Source organism: Myxine glutinosa, chromosome 6 (genome assembly GCF_964187855.1).
Source record: "Myxine glutinosa chromosome 6, kmMyxGlut1.1, whole genome shotgun sequence".
NCBI classification, from domain to species: domain Eukaryota; kingdom Metazoa; phylum Chordata; class Myxini; order Myxiniformes; family Myxinidae; genus Myxine; species Myxine glutinosa.
The window spans coordinates 130,275,737-130,292,091 of NC_136266.1; the positions used below are offsets into that span (position 1 = coordinate 130,275,737).

General features: G+C 44.9%; 2 protein-coding genes across 3 annotated transcripts in view; one reads left to right on the plus strand and one right to left on the minus strand.

The window, feature by feature from the left end:
• Positions 1 to 5,200, plus strand: part of CFAP44 (cilia and flagella associated protein 44) — a 118,265-nt gene extending 113,065 nt beyond the window's left edge. Inside the window, exons 29-34 of the mRNA XM_068103426.2 lie at positions 1,463 to 1,593; positions 1,879 to 1,995; positions 2,488 to 2,710; positions 2,860 to 3,020; positions 3,163 to 3,297; positions 3,562 to 5,200. Coding sequence (XP_067959527.2) covers positions 1,463 to 1,593; positions 1,879 to 1,995; positions 2,488 to 2,710; positions 2,860 to 3,020; positions 3,163 to 3,297; positions 3,562 to 3,813 — 1,019 coding nt within the window. The 3' untranslated portion in view covers positions 3,814 to 5,200. The remainder of the gene's footprint in view (positions 1 to 1,462; positions 1,594 to 1,878; positions 1,996 to 2,487; positions 2,711 to 2,859; positions 3,021 to 3,162; positions 3,298 to 3,561) is intronic.
• A 186-nt stretch (positions 5,201 to 5,386) lies between these two features.
• The window catches only part of AKAP9 (A-kinase anchoring protein 9), a 203,495-nt gene continuing 192,526 nt past the window's right edge, over positions 5,387 to 16,355 (minus strand). For both annotated transcript variants that reach the window (XM_078780537.1, XM_078780536.1), the window contains 8 exons: positions 15,514 to 15,655; positions 15,170 to 15,331; positions 14,925 to 15,080; positions 14,608 to 14,843; positions 14,143 to 14,231; positions 13,893 to 14,016; positions 8,807 to 8,952; positions 5,387 to 6,013 (listed from right to left, as the gene is read on the minus strand). In XM_078780537.1, coding sequence (XP_078636663.1) covers positions 5,973 to 6,013; positions 8,807 to 8,952; positions 13,893 to 14,016; positions 14,143 to 14,231; positions 14,608 to 14,843; positions 14,925 to 15,080; positions 15,170 to 15,331; positions 15,514 to 15,655 — 1,096 coding nt within the window. In that variant the 3' untranslated portion in view covers positions 5,387 to 5,972. The remainder of the gene's footprint in view (positions 6,014 to 8,806; positions 8,953 to 13,892; positions 14,017 to 14,142; positions 14,232 to 14,607; positions 14,844 to 14,924; positions 15,081 to 15,169; positions 15,332 to 15,513; positions 15,656 to 16,355) is intronic.

Genomic DNA, 16,355 nt, shown 5'->3' on the forward strand with positions numbered 1-16,355 from the left:
CGTCGGATCTTTATCGTTCACCAAGTTTGATGTCCATCTGAAGGACAGCACACACACACATTGACGCCTCACCCTACCTGAAAGATACCAGGATGACAGTTTATGGCTGGGCCGAAATTCGATCCCACAATAGACGGCTCAGAGGTGAGTGAGAGTGCATACCTCTTGAAGGTTCCAGAGGGTCCATCAGGGGTTCTTAACCTTTTTCCCTGTCAAGACCCCCAACGGATTGCCCATGATGTCCCCATACCCCTTTCACCATTAGGTTCCAGTGTGACTTTAAAATATCTCAATAGCTTAGTTTTACATATGGATAATTAGGAACAGAACAGGAAAGAAAATCATTAGGATTTTATCCCTATTTATTTCTTTGCTTGTTAACAAAGAAACAAAACAAACTAAACTAAACTAAAACATGCAAGTTTTATGCAAGCCGTTTTACTAATCGAGTGAGATTGTTGCTGCTGTTTTCGTGCAATCAGAATATGGAATCGGGGCACAGTTCGTGACAACGCCACTCGCACATCGGACACATCAAGTCGATTTCTCCACTTTGATTTCAGGTTCAATAATGCAGAGAAACCTGTTTCACAGAGATATGTAGTTGTGAAGGGAACCAACACATTAATTGCCCTCTTCGCCAAGCTAGGGTAAGCTGCTATCTGCTCACACGAAAACTGCTTAAAATCCAGCCCAGCCTTTCCGAAATCAGCTTTTTCTTTGATCTTCTTGGAACTCGATCAAATCATCCTTCACTAAATCGTTGTCACTCATCGTAGAAATATCAAATGAGAAAGGGTTCTGGATCCAAACGGATTCCGTGCTAAGATCAATTTATTATTATAATTTAAAAAGAGTCCCATACCCCCAGATATTGGTCCCCAAGGGGTATGGATACCCCAAGTTAAGAACCCCAACCTCTAGACCATCCATACTCGCATACCGTACTTGCACTTCCCTTCCATGTCACTCCGCTATTCTGTGATGGCTGCACCAATTAGCCATGCCCTCGCACCCCCCCCCCCCCCCTATACGAGACTCACTCTGAAAGCGAAAACCTCAAATAAAAACACACTTCGATAATTATGGATGGTACATCATTCCGATACAGGTACATCATTAAACTACACTTTTTATCCACACCATACCAAACTGGGCACCCACTTTACTTTCTGCATTTAAAGTGCTTCATCATTATCTAATGTGCCTCCCTTCCAAATAAATTCCATGTTACAACTTCTATTTTCATACAACAGCGATGAATTTAAAATGGATCCCATTGATCTTGAGTTTTTCATTTCGTGTGCGACACTCAGTACAGAATTATATAGGTGCACACCGTATTGACAATGACTCTGTGCACACCGTCTGAGCCCTGGAAAAACAAACACACAATGACTCTGTCATTGAATGACCTTGGGATGCACGCATACCATGGCGACACGGTAAATGTACGTGCCAGAATGTGATCCAGAGCTCTTCGATCTGGCACTGTCCATGCGCAAGAAGCGATCTCATCGAGAGGAAGAACTAGCAGAGCAGCGCAAGCTTTTGCAGAGTCTCAAGCAGAAGTACGAGGCCTTCCTCGAAAAGGTGGGACCCGATGAATATCATTTTGAAAGCAGTAAACACCACCGCAAGACGTTGAACATTAAACACTATTCATACAAATAGAGAAGTTTAAGAAGTGTCTGCCAAGTTGATACTTCGTTGTTAGAAGGATCATGAGATCAAAAGATGTTCATGGATTTGCATAAGAGGTAAAAGCATCATGTTGGCATTTCCAAGAATTCAGGTTTGTAGTTTGTGAAGTTATGAACCATTCATGATATACAAAAACCACACTTCCTGTGACCTGACTTGATTGCACATGTTTAGGAAAAAGTCGTTATTGGGCAGCTGCGGGTGGCAGAAGCCGAGATGGAGGCCTACGAGCATGAGAAACAGAGAAGACTAAATGACTTTGACATTGCGGTTGCACTGCAGCTCCATCAGGTAATGGAATGTACTTCTTATGACGATTGCTCTTTCGAAGCGTGTCTGACGATCCGTTTCGTTGTTTGTGCATCGGAGGTATGCACCTGCTGATTATGTTAAGGAACCACCTTTAGAGGCCATTTTTCCCCACAGAGCGGGGGTTGGCCTTTTTTTGGGCACCTTGGTCCCCTTTTTTGAAACAATGTTTTATGGCCGGATGCCCTTCCTGCCACCAACCCTGTTAGTCGCCTTTTGCGACACACAGGGAATTACCAGTGAACTGGTACTCAAATTTGCCGACCTCAGAAGGATGACAGGCTGAGTCAACCCCCCTGGTGTTATTTCAGCGATCATCCGGGATTCAAACCCAGGATCCTAGGATCCCAAGCCAGCACCCTAACCGCTAAGCCAACACCAGGCTTCTGCCGATTATGTTAAGGATTGTGTGAAAAATCTCTTCACTACCTTCTTATGGTTATGGAGGAGCATAGTCAGAATTTCTCTGTCAAGGCTGCGTTTTTCTCATTTCAGGTGGAGTACCTGAGCGGTTCCAGGAAGCCAGCAGACTTTCAGCAGTGTCTGCTCTTCGAGAGGGTGGCATTACGTAAGCTTAAAGCACACATCGGTGAGCTCGCCACAGAGAAAACCGAGCAGATATTTCTGCATCGTAACGCGAGGATACGCCACGCCATGCTCGCTAAGGAGCGCCTCGAAATGGAGACACGCATGCGAGGTAGCGCAATGGAAGGACCTGACAATGACGAGTTCACTTCACCTCCTTTCAGACAAGATCACATTGAGAATGTAGTGCACGGTGATGGCAGTAGCAGCACAGTGGTGGCTCGAATCATGACGATTGTACTCTGTCTCTCTCTCCAATAGAGCTGCGTCAGCTATGCCACCAAGAAATGCTGTTCAAATTTGGTCGCGAGGTGGACCTGGATGACGTCATGAGGTTCGGGGTGAACCACAAAGTGGAAGAGCTTCAGCAAAAACTTGTGGTGCAAGAACGTCAGCACTCCAGGCAGCGCCAAAAGAACAAGGTCAAAAAATAGCGAAGACCCTTTTTGGCTAAGGTCGGCCGAACGGGTATTTTAAAGCTTGTGTATTTGATTGTGGAGTCATCTACAAGTTATGTATGCTAAAATTGGTGGAGATTTTGGTAACCATTTGCACCCTGACTAGGACATCGAGATGAGGTTAAAAGAAGAGCTAGCAGATGTATTGCGAAGAAACACCAAGTGTTTGCACGTACAGAAGAAGCTTCTGGTGAAGCGACAGCACCTGGAATCATTTCTTGACGCAAAACAAGTGGGCACGGTAAGCCACACTCGGCATGGTAATCATGGCAGACAAACATTCTGACAAGGTGGAACATCTGCATAAGCATCATGCATGTTCACTCCTCATTATGTTCGATAATCACATGTTCTGTTCACACGTTGCAGACCCATTTTTGAGTACAACGTCAAACTTGGAGTTTTCTTTTGATGCAACTTGTCTCAAGTTTCAGCGTACCACCATCTTATGTCCTTGTCCAAACCGCTTTGTCATCGACAACTCACCGTGTTTTCTGTGCAATAGGTAAGCCACGAGGGCCACGTCGTACAGCCTGATGAAATCAAGGGTCTGGAGCAGTTGGTGGAAAAACAGCTCCATGAGATCCGGAAACTGCAAGAGGTAATTGAAAGGCTACATCATAAAGGGGAGATTCTCACCATGAGACCCCTTGTTCTCAGCTCGGCACCAGCTGCAACGGCATCTTCGTGGAAAGGGCGATTACCCAAGATATCACCAGATGTTACAAGCAATTCCTGCAGGCGACACAAGAACTAACGACTCCAGCTTGGTTCGAATTAGCATCATTCGTTTGAATGTTTGCCTTAATTAGATATTAAAAAATATATCTATCTATCCATCTATCTATCTATCTATCTATCTATCTATATATATATATATATATATATATATATATATACATACATACATACCGTATATATACTTGCTCTGGAAATCACAAAAGTAAAAACTAATTTGATCTCCAGAGGGAAAGAGAGTGCAACATGGTAAATTAAGCAACAGTGTATAAAAATAAATCCCAGGCAATTATTACTATTCGACATAATCCTTGTGAGACCATGCACGAGAACATGCAATTTCAGTTTTGTATACAAAGTCGAGGCTCACGGAAGAGGAGGAACGCAACATGACAGATGGTAGAAAGGTAACGCACAGACCGGAGAACAACGGGTGGACATAAGGAAGGAAATGGATGATGAAAAAGAAGAGAAGGGAAGAGAGGGAAGGAACATAGTAATGTAGTCTGAGAAAGAGAGCTCAGATGGAGGAATAGGGGTAAAAAGGTTCATCGATAGAGTCCTTGTGCTTCATTCAGCAGCTTTGTGGTCGATGCCAATGATGTTGAAAGGTTTGGATTCCACAGCATCCAAGACAGAGGGGTGGATAAAGCAAGGGCACCGGCACAGAGGGGAGAGCAGTATTCCGTTGTAAGCTGTGAAAAATTCCCATTTACCGAGGAAGCACTTGGCACGACTGAGAATGCCGAGTCTGCAGCTGATCTTGGAGGCCGACTTGGCTATATTGTCTGCCCATGAGAGGTCGTGACTGATGGTAAGGTCCAAAATCACCAGAAATTGTACGTTTTGTTTTTGAAACAATCATTCAGGAGATACCGGGTTACAGTATGAGAAAGATATTCCATAAAGTGAAGTCATGTGAAAAGAAGAAAAGAGGGTTATCCAAGGCAGCAGAACATGTCATAAGGAACAAGACAGGGCCCAAGATGCGACATTGGGGAACTCCAAACTCTACTGGGACATAACATTGAAGACTATGCGCTGACTGTGTGAGTGCAGGAAGTCAGCAAGCCGGGAACAACGTAGGTGGTCTTGGATGTCACAGGCAGAACGCTGGGCAAATGGCGTGATCAAAACTCATGATCGGAGATAGTGAGAGAGATGAGATGAGAGTCAGAGAGATTAAATATCATTGTTATTGATTAAATATAAAGAGTAAGTGCTTATTAAATATAATTTGAGGTGTTTATGTGACATAGAGCATAATGTTGACAAGTTTATGAGGTTATCAAATTTGTTTACCGTCACATGACATGTAATAATTTAATCTCATAATTATAAACTACCACCAACTTGTGTAGTGCCATCAATTAGGAAGTACGGAAATAAAAAAGTAAATAAATAAACGGTCTCAAGCCTGGTTGCACCTTTTGGTATTCCCATCTGAGCACTTACCTTGCAACGTTATGACTTCAGATTCAATTCCACCTACTGCCTTGATCTCTCTCCCAATGCTTCCTCCTGCATGTTACGATATATATACAGGCTCCAACATGTCCTTAGACACCGGAGACAAACTCAGGCTCAGACGGTTTTCACATCACCAACTTTTTTGTTTTATCATCAACATCCAACTTTTAAAATTATTTTGAGCAGTTACAAAAATATTTCCTCTACACATAATCGATGTAGCAAAGGCAATGTTAACTGACCAACTGGTGTGTGATGGTGATGTAACCTCAAGCCGTGCAGTCTCTGGGAGAAGTGCCGGCCGTGCAGCCCGGTCGCTCTCCCATTAGTGTACAATTGCATGGCAAACCAACTGTGCAAATTCCCGCTGGTGTACAAATACCGAGCATAAAGCAAGTTCTGAAGTGGAGGTATCAAATGGGAATTCGCTTCCTCTCGACCATTGCACGTCAAGGGCATTCACATTCTCGACAAATGTCTAGTGCATAAAGGGGAAGGAATACACAGTAGGGATCGGGGAAGGTAGGGGGGGGGGGGGGAGGGAGTAGGGGAGGAGCACGCAGAAACAAGACAAACCCGGAAATAGCTGTCATCCGTGCTACCCTAACCTGCTGTATGGTGTGGAGTATAATGTACAAGGCGTATAAACGAAGGTGCTGGTATGTGGGCAATAAATAGGGGCAATGCGTGGAGTCACTCGAGAAGTCGTCATCTTCGGCTGCCCGTGCGATGTCGACACGACTGAGTCCCTAGAAGAGACACGAGGGAGCAGAAAGCACCGCTCAAGAAAAGATCAAATATAATCAAATGCTAAGATTCAAAATACTAAGATACAGGACATAACCAGGAAAGCCACGTGTCTGTAGCATAGCAAAACCGACAATCGTCTGCAGAATAAGCGAGCTAAACAACAGCTCAGATGACATTTCAGCTGCGATTAACCAAGACCTTGATCGAGTCCAACAAAAGTGCCCACAATGTGTTTTTCTACGCCAAGCACCACATTATTCTGGCTAAATTAAAGGAAGGAAAAGAAGTCACTTCAAACCACAGGCCACGCACCTCCAGGCAGCAATTTTCTCGCGCCCGAGGGTAGAGCTGAAATAATTGTGAGCTCCGATAGCCGATCGCGTCAAGTAGAGAACCAATCTCCAGAATGGTTTAACTTGGAGCCGAATTGCACCACGGAAGTGAAGGAGTACCGGCCATCTGATAATAAACTTACCCTGGTTCCGATGTTGCAGTCCACATCAAAATCTCCATTTCCCATAGTTCCTCCTCCTCCCCATTTTTGATGGAATCTCTGAATCCATGTCCCTTTCCATAATGTCTTTGGTATGTGCATGGTCTACCACTCCCACACCTTCCCCCAATTGCCTCGACTTTGTCAAATTTGCTCTCTCAACTAACCTTAAATAAAAACTCCGCTATATCTTCACATTCTAACTCACTCTTCCTAATCTGTGGTGACTTCAATTCTCTCTCCAGCTGGCTAGGAATTGGTACTTGCACCACTGTCCATGAAATTATACAGCCAAGGCCTTTTGTGATACTTCTAGGTTCACACTACCTGTCAGAGACCCAACCCAGCCATATTTCCCCAACTGGCTGGAACGCTTGAAGCTGATAGTGTTTAACTTTCCCTCAAACACTTCCGGGTTTTATTTTTCTCCGCTTGGCCCCTCAGATCATGTACTCATGAAAGTCAACGTGTGGCCCTGAATAGATTTCTCTCATCTCCCCTTCCTGTTCAGGCTGGAGTTCCTCAAGGCAGTGTTCTGGGCCCTGTGCTTTTTCTGGTCTTCATCAATGATCTCTCCGACTCTCTTGAAAATCCTCTCTATCTCTTTTCTGATGACTCCACTCTCTGTCGCTCCATTCCCCATCCCTCAGATCGGCAGTCTGCAGCCTCCTCACTCTCTGCAGACCTGGACAAAATCACAGACTGGGCAAACAAGTGGAACATGTCTTTCAATCCTGACAAATCTCACACTCACACAACAACAACAACAACAACAACAACAACAACAACAACAACAACAACAACAACAACAGGCATTTTAACACACTCTTACAACACACTGTGTTACACAACAACACACTCTCACTATGTCTCTCCGAAAAGAACGACTGGACAACCCTCCCATCTACTTTCTCAACAATCCTCTCCAAGAAGTTCTGTCGCTCAAGCTTTTGGGTCTCACTATCTGCCATGATCTTTCTTGGGAAAACCACATTTCCAAGCTGGCCTCCAAAGCCAGTTTCCGACTGGGCATCCTCCGTTGTGCGAAGTCCTTCCTTGGCACACCTGAGCTCCTCACCACATACAAGGCTTTCATCTGCAGCTCAATGGAATACTGTTCCCCCCTCTGGGCCGGTGCTCCTGCCTCACACCTAGCTCGGCTTCATGCTGTTGAAACCAAAGTTTTCAGAATAATTGGAATCTCCTGCGATGAAATTAACTCCGAGGGCATTTCACTCACTCACCACAGGCAGTTTGGTGGTCTTTCTGTCTTCTACCGACTCCTCTCCGGCCTTGCTCCCCCAGCTCTCTCTGTGCTCTGTCCCCCAAATATTCCTACAGGTCACACAAGATCTGCCTGCAACCCTCTTATGGTTGAACTGCCAAAATCAGGACTCTCTGCTCACCTTCACTCCTCTTTACTCCCACCTCTGGAACAAACTCCCTCACTCTCTTCAATCCCACTCCTCACTCCAGGTCTTTAAAACAGCTGTTCACCACCATCTCTTCTCTTCCCCCATCCAAAACCTTGATCTTTTCTACCCCCGCTAATTCACCCCAGATCCACTTTTTTGAAATTCCAACTTCTTTCCTGGAAGTCCTTGCAGTGTCCATGTGTTTTATACCTCTCCCACCTCCCCCAAAGCCCTCTCCCTCCCACAGATCTTTCGATGTCCCTGCTCTCAAATGTTGTGTTTGTGTTCTTCCCCCTCTCTCCCCATCTTGTCTACCACTCCCCATATTATATGTTTTATGTGTCGTTTTGACTTTTTGTGTGATTAATGTTAGCTCTTTCACGAGCTAACACGAAACAGCCATGCCCTAACCTTGTATACAACAACAACAACAACAACCAAAAAGTGTCCGTCTCTGGTGATCTTCAGGGATTCATCAGGGCATGGCTGTTTGGCAGTTTAATCAGACAGATTGGTCTGGCCTGCAGTCCGCTATCTCTTCCACTTACCGACCGGTTCATTATTTCTTAATCTCTGGACAAACTGGGTCTGGGACTCGTTTGTCCAACCCACGTCCAGGCTGACAGTTAGAGCAGGTAGTGTGGAATATTTTGACAAGTCACCAAACAAGATACACACCACCTGCTGGCCTGTAAACTTACCCTACATGGCACAGTGTAATAGTTGCATTCCTAAACAGAATTATCAAAACAAAAGAAATACACGATGACAAAACTATACATACACACAAACTCAAAACAGTCTGAACCAACTTGTAAAGGTTTTCAAGGAAACCCAAGAGCGGCAGAGTTATATGGATGTTGTACAGTCTTGCAGCTAGCTACCTGTCTGCACACTCCCAAGGCGTAGCTGCAACGTCTCCAGCCGTTGGATGTAGTCATGGAGAGAGCGCTCGGGGTCTGGCTGTGCTACGTAGACAGTGGACGGTGACCGTCTTGTACCAGGGGTGTGTGAAGAGCTGGCCATGCGGCTATAATGGGCACACACATACATAAGTACTACTGTTATATTGCAAACAGAACAACATATCATAGCCCATTGGTGAGAAATTGGCAAATGGCAAGCTCCAATTTTTAAACAAAAGTTGGGACACACACACGCACGTACACACACACACACACACACACACACACACACACACACACACACACACACACACACACACACACACACACACACACACACACACAGAGACACACACACATATACAGACATACACACACACACACACACCAAAATAGTCAAAATAAAAATATATTTGATCTACATCCCATTAATTAATAACTTAAGCATGAGTCGAGTTGAAAGAGAAAAACAACTGCAACTAGAAGGGCACTCGGTAGAGCGCAAACCTCTGCCAGGCTGAACAGTTTATGTTTCATATTCCACTGATAGGCTAGATCTGGATTCGGACTTGAACCAAAATCTAATCGGCTTGTTCTCGTCACCGAACCAACTCATCCACCAGGTTTTGTCATAATCCTTCCACAACTTTTTTTAAGACTGTGCTTTACATCGTTTTTGGCCTTATGAATCCCTCAATGGTGAAGAATCACTTAAAAGTCCAAAAAAATAATTATCATATCCGGATCTGTATTTGGATCTTCACCAAAATCGAATCGATTCGTCCATGTCACATACCAAACCTGCCCACCATGTTTTGTCTAAATCCGTCAATAACTTTTTGAGACGTCGTGCTGTAAGAACAGAACAAGGTGCCAGGACACTGATCAATGTCGCTCTCCTCAGCTGGAACCCATGTACATCTCCATGTACAGCGTAATTTTTTTTATTTGAGAACCCTAAATAATTCCCATACACTAAACACAACATATGTTAGAAACCTAATATTTTTTCGTAAATGTGGCCTAATGTTACAGAAAGACGTAACATGATCCTGAGTAGTTATTAGGTGACCCTGCATGATTTATCATGTGACCCGGCAGTGACGTTTAACGGTTTTCACTCATTCACGCCATGGCGCTCACTGTGGAAGAACATGTGTTTATCTTCGAACATTCCGTCAAGAATGCATCCTTCAGGGAATGTCAAATTGCATTTAAAAGTCACTTTGGTGGTCATACAAAACTGGAAACTGGTGAAGCAGTTCAGAGAAACAGGTGTGTGAAAGTTAGAGCACATGCGCCAGCCAAGTATTGTTATACCAGAGAAAGTGGATGAAGTGCGGGAAAGAATGGAAACAAACCCAAATAAATCTCTGAGATGTTTAGCAGAACAAGCTCAGTGTTCATGTTACGTCTTTTTGCAATATTAGGCTACATTTACGCAACATATTAGGTTCCGAATAAATATAGTTTTTAGTGTATGGGCATTATTTAGGGTGCTGTATAAACGCCATTGTCTCTCTCTGTGACTTTCTTTCTTTGTTCTTTATGCATGGTCACATCCAGTTACAAACTCTAAACTCAGGGTACAAATACAACTTTGTGTGGGGGGTAACTCAGGGGTCTGGGAAGCTGGGGGGGCATAAGTTCTCCATGTAAATGTGTACCGTGTAGTGCCGGCAGAGGGTATTACAATTTCCCTTTTTACCTGGGCAACGCTGACTCTTCACACAGGTAAATTTGTCCTCCTTCCCTTCTCCCCGCACCAAAACGGATGGGCCTGTCAAACCCAACCCCCCCTCCCTCCACCCTCCCCCACCTACCAAACATTATACATATATATATATGGGTGAAAACAGACAGACAGGGGTGAAAACATAACTTCTGTCCACCTTTGGTGGTGGAGTTAACAATGAAATCCATCATGATCTTTCACCAGGTTTCCTTGTGGAGGAGTCCCACTTTCACACAGGACCTCAGGTCCAAACAGCGTGATGGAAAACTGCTAAAGATTTGGCAGTAAAGGTAATTTTTACCTCCGCCACCGAAGGTGGGCGGTGGTTATGCTTTCAACCCCTGTCTGTTTGACTTTCTATGAGCAGGATATCTCAAAAAGTTATGGATGGATTCGGATGAAATTTGGTAGATATGTTGGGTGTGTGACAACGAGGAATTAATTAGCTTTTGTTGTAGATCTGGATCCGATATCTTTTTCAGTGATTCTTTACCGTTGAGAGAACAGGCCAAAAACACTGTATAGAGCACGATGTTTCAAATAATCGTGGAGTTATGACAAATTTCGGTGAATGAGGTGGTTAGTTGACAAGAACAAGCAGATTCCATTTTGGTTTAGGTACCGATCCAGATCTGGCCGAGGAGTGGGATCCAAAACGTAATCTGTTCAGCCTGGCAGAGATATGCCCTCTATCGAGTGCCGTTCTAGTGAAGCCTGTGATTGATAATATGAATGCTGGAGACTTCCGCAAAGCAAAAAGTTTCAACTTTGTTGATCCCCTTCGAGCAAGACCTGGTCTTGTAATTTACCCGTCCTTCTAGATAAGGTGAAGAAGTAATGTTGTTACGCCTACAACTCTCTCCGTCCAAGGAGAGGGAGCAGTACACAGGTGGAAACTGGAAAAAGTATCACTCTACAATTGTCTGTGGGCAAGATACAACAGAGAAGGGTGGTGATGGTACTGTAGCGCCAAGTATCAAAAACACAACAGCTTTTGAGGACTTGGAAAGGCCTCATGACCACGATGTCATTGCTGTGTGTCGTCAGGAAATCCTTTGAGATCCAAGATCTCCACAAAGAGATTTCTCGTGTTGAATCATCATGTAACTACGTTTTGATCGATAATGATCGATGAAATAACACACAGAAGAATAAGTGATTTCACGAAAGTCAAGCAGCATCTTGGTCTCTTGCTACTCAGGCACTGGAGAAATCTAATGAAAGGCAAAAGTAAGCATGATGTCATCCTCTCTCATCTTTGTGCATTCCCTTGTTGATCCTTTATTGAATCAATTGATTTTCGTTCAGATAAAAATGGCAGTTCCGCCCCTCCTCCCCACCCACCTGCAAAATCCATCACGCTCCCGGCTGAGCACTTATATTATTATGCTGTGACCCCAGGTCAAATCGTATAATGGAGTGCTTATTTATCCAATGTTTACTAACGTCCTTGTAAGTTAGTTCAGTGTACTTTTACAGTCTCCGAATGTTCTTGTCCTGCATGTGATGGGGGTTAAGGAAAGGAGGCGGGGGCTTAGGAAAGCAGGCGGAGTTTCACAAAGCAGGTGGACGTTTTATAAAGGAGGCGGGGTTTAGGAAAGGAGGCGGGGTTTAGGAAAGGAGGCGGGGTTTAGGTGCAAAAGCGTTCAGTGTGAATGGTTCAAAAGGTGGTGCAAATGACGAATAACTGTGTGATCAGCCAATATTTTAAGACAAACAATATAATATGTTATTGCATGATAATTTTATCTTGACAACATTTTTGGCAATCCATGCACAGCAACAAAAGGTCAAGTTAAAAAGGGACTGGAGTGCAAGATCAAACAGAAAATCACTATGATGGCAAGAAAAGAAGGTGAAAAAAAGAGAAAAAAAATCCCAATACATAACGCCTTCTTACAAAAATGTAACAAATTGGAGTTGCATAAGGATACACACTGTAGACAATTCAGATCCATATTGTTGTGGAAATGTCAGGGGATAACGTAACATTGCTTAGCATAGTTTAGTTATCTCCATCGTAAATGTCTTAAAGTAAGTGTGAGGTGATTTAATCGTGATATTCGACATGTGCCGCTTTATGTATAGAAGAATAACATCCACCCTCCCGAATGCGAGTCTAAAAATCGCCATCCCTTTGAAACAATATTTAATGTCCTACCCTCTGGAATCTGTCTTATGTTCCGTTCAATGTCTGGGTAGGTCATCAGCCAGCAGTTTAGGTGGAAAAAGCACCCTCCCCCATCCTGACCAGTCCTGCAGCACCAGGACCATCTGGGTGCAGGTCAGGGAAGGCTTCACTCCACCCCTAGATTGGGTTTCAGGCCATTGGTGAGTGAGAGGGTAGGGGCACGGTACATCATGGCGTAGGGTGGGTTGCCAGAGGCTTTAAAAGTGCATACATCGGGGGATCAGGAGATGCTCGGACAACTTGTGCAAAGGCTGAGTCTTGAAGTCTGCGGAGCTGCTCACTAGAGCCATGCCACACACTTCTCTCATCCTCCTTTCAAGCGGCTGGGCTGCACGCTGACCAGGTCTGCTGCAGGGACACACCTGGGCTACCACCATGCATCGGTTCCAGCAATGTCATGCTGACACAGCTCAGGTATTTCAGATCTTGTCCACCTCTCTAGCCTATCTCTCGTGGAGTGATTGAAGGCCTTTAAAACACATACTTAAGGAATCTCCCGATCATTCATTGGCTTCATGGGCACAGTATCGGTGGTGGTTAAGAAGTTTGTTACATGATTATTGTATTGCTTCTCCTGTGCTCCTGTCCCCCGTGTGACTGATAATTATTAAATATACTTGGTCTCGGGGTGATTTTGGGTGGTCGTGATCTTTATTGCAATTTGGCATGTCTGTTAAAGGACTAACTGATTCTGGGTGACCAACACTCTTACAAAAAGACTGTGCCATATGCGTCACTGGCTCCGTTCGGCCGTTAGAGATTTGGAGCACGGTACCAAATCAGCGAAACACATGGGCTGGCTCCGTGGTCCCAGCCGCATGACATCGTGGCAGTAGCCAAGTGTTCCGGCTCAAGGCTGTTGAACCAGTCAGCCGTTGCAGCCGCTGTTGATATGGCCCACCGGGACTCGTACTAGGACACAGCGATGACCTGACGGCTGTAACAATATTATCACATCTGAAGAAAATAAAAAGCACCTCGCCCTCCTTCCAGTCCTCATCTACAATCACCTCAATGGCCTAAAAAAGGCTTTGTGTTGAGCCTTTTACAAGAAGTCAAACAAGCAATTAACCTCCAAGTGCATTGAGGTTGACAATGCAGAGTAAATATGATTCACGAGACTGGTAACAAAGACTCACCTGCCATGAGCTTGCATAGGCAACTTGCTGTTCGCTAAGGTGTGAGCCGCCGAGTGGGGAGACGGGCGAACACGCGTCGGCGGAGAGCTCATGACATGCGAGTGTGCGGGAATCAGTTGAGGTACTGCAAAGACCCACAGCAAAAATGTATTTACCCAATCACTTCACATGGACCCACTTCGCTTCCATGCACTTGGTACCATTTTGAGAGTTGTTAGCACGCGCGTGTGTGTATGTGAGTTTTGCCCACCTGGTGACTGCTCCAATCCATTGACCTGTCCTCTGGAGAAGGCCGTGGACCTGCCAAGTCGCTGCCATTTATGTACCAAGAACCGTAATCTAGGAGGATAAGGTGGGAGCCATATACATCACTGACTTATCCCACCAGTTACTCGGTTATTGTGTTTACGTATAGAAATGTTTTGTTTTCAACCCTTTTCCTGTTAAAAAGAAAATTTGGAGATTGCAGGAAAATAAATATATTAAAGAGAAATAAAAAAGAAGCAAAATTAATTGGTTGGCAATGAGGCACAGTAGCATCGCATGGAAAGAAGAGAAGGCCCAAGGGGACAAAAGGTAGACAAAAAACGTCAAGGGGCACACTAAGGTTAAAAGGCACAAGAGATTAAAGAGGAACTAAGTTGCGAGGGAGGTGAGCAATAAAAATCCAAAAGGTGTCGAGTACATTGGGAGGAGGATAAAGATTATGACAAACCGTGCAACAGCCATGACAACGCGTGCTGCAGAACGGAAACGAGAGAAGGCCCGAGAGTGTATCCGAGGGGGCTGTGGTTCTGGCGTGGGAAATGCTCCCATCCGAGCGATGAGTGCTAGCGTCGCCTGTTCACAATCTTGAAATCCACCAAGTAGCAGCAACAGATATTTTTTTTGGTAGATGAGGGCCTTCCGGAAGCTTTCTGCCCGTAGGTATTTCACATACATCTTCTGCAGCTGTCCACGACATGTTTGGCACGATTATTACCTTTCAGTCATAGCAATGGCGAAGTCAGGTCAAACAGCACAGGTCCTCACCTTGGTACTCGCGTTGTCATGGTCTGGCGCATCCCTGCGGAGCGTGTTGCGGTGGAGATGGGATCGGAGCTGAGCAATCTGTGCCTCTGATTCCTGCAGTGCACGCTGCATGGCCACCTTGTCCTGGAGCCACTCCTCACGTGCAAGTGATTGGCTCTGCACAGCAAACGTATCATTCACACCTTCAGATAATTACACTTGGCACTTTCCTCAACCTCTTCTGCAAATTAACTTTTCTGCCAAACCTGGGTTGAGACCAAAGAGCTGTGCTGGGCATGTTGTTCATTTACAGTACGGCGCACGGTGTTGCGACGCAGGTTGTCTTTCTCCTCCATGAGGCGGGTCAAGAATCCCGTGAGATCGGAATTCTGCTGCACCAAGCGTTCCACCAATGCAGAGGTAGCCCCCTGTGTCGTGTTGGTGAAAGACGGAGAGAGTGTTGGGAATAGTAAGTAAGCAGAGTTGATGCATTTCACATCCAGAGCTTCAATCAAATGTGTTTTTGAAATGGGTCATGTCTCATCTTGACTATATATGTATGAGTCCATCGACCAAAATACCGATTTCATTTAAAATACAGAATGGTTACCTGGTTGCCAATGTAAGGACACCTGCATCCCAGTTCCTCCTGCAGCTTATTCAGACTCTGCTTTATCTGCACCAGTTCAGTGTCATCAGATGTTCTAACATCGCCCACAATCCTTGAAGACATGTCGCCAACAGACTCCGACCTGTGGAAAATGTGGCACAGACCCAGTATATTGTCTAATTGTCTGCCAAGTTTATAAAAGAATGGCTGAGCAGTGGTTCACCATGCACTCGATGCACGAGTTTGATGCTGCAGCACAAATGCCTCTTGCATCTACTGCTGGCAAAGTTCCTGTGGTACTGAAAAGACTCATTATACAGCAAAATCACTGTCAATGTAAGCCTGGTGTTGGCTTAATGGTTAAGGTGGCTGGCTTAAGATCTTAGAGTCCAGAGTTTGAACCCCTGTCATGCCGTTGAATAACAACAGGTGGTTTGCTCGGCCTGTTATCCTTCCAAAGTCGGCAAAATGAGTATCAGTCTACTGGAAACGGAGCACTGCATCAGCAGCACACCCGCGCTCCCAGCAATGATGCAACCAGCAGCCACAGGCTGCATACAAAACTAGAACGGCACTCGGTAGAGAGCACACCTCCGCCTGATTGGCCATGTCACTCAATGGTGAAGAATCACTTTAAAAATTATACAAGCTGGATCCGGATCAGGATCTTCACCGAAATTGAATCGATTCTTCCTTGTCGCACACACAACCCGTCCAACAGGTTTTGTCCAAATCCGTCCACAACTTTTTGAGATATCCTGCTATGTATCGTTTTTGGCCCTATATCCCAATGGTGAAGAATCACTTATGAATTAAATAATTCTCTTATCCGAATCCATATT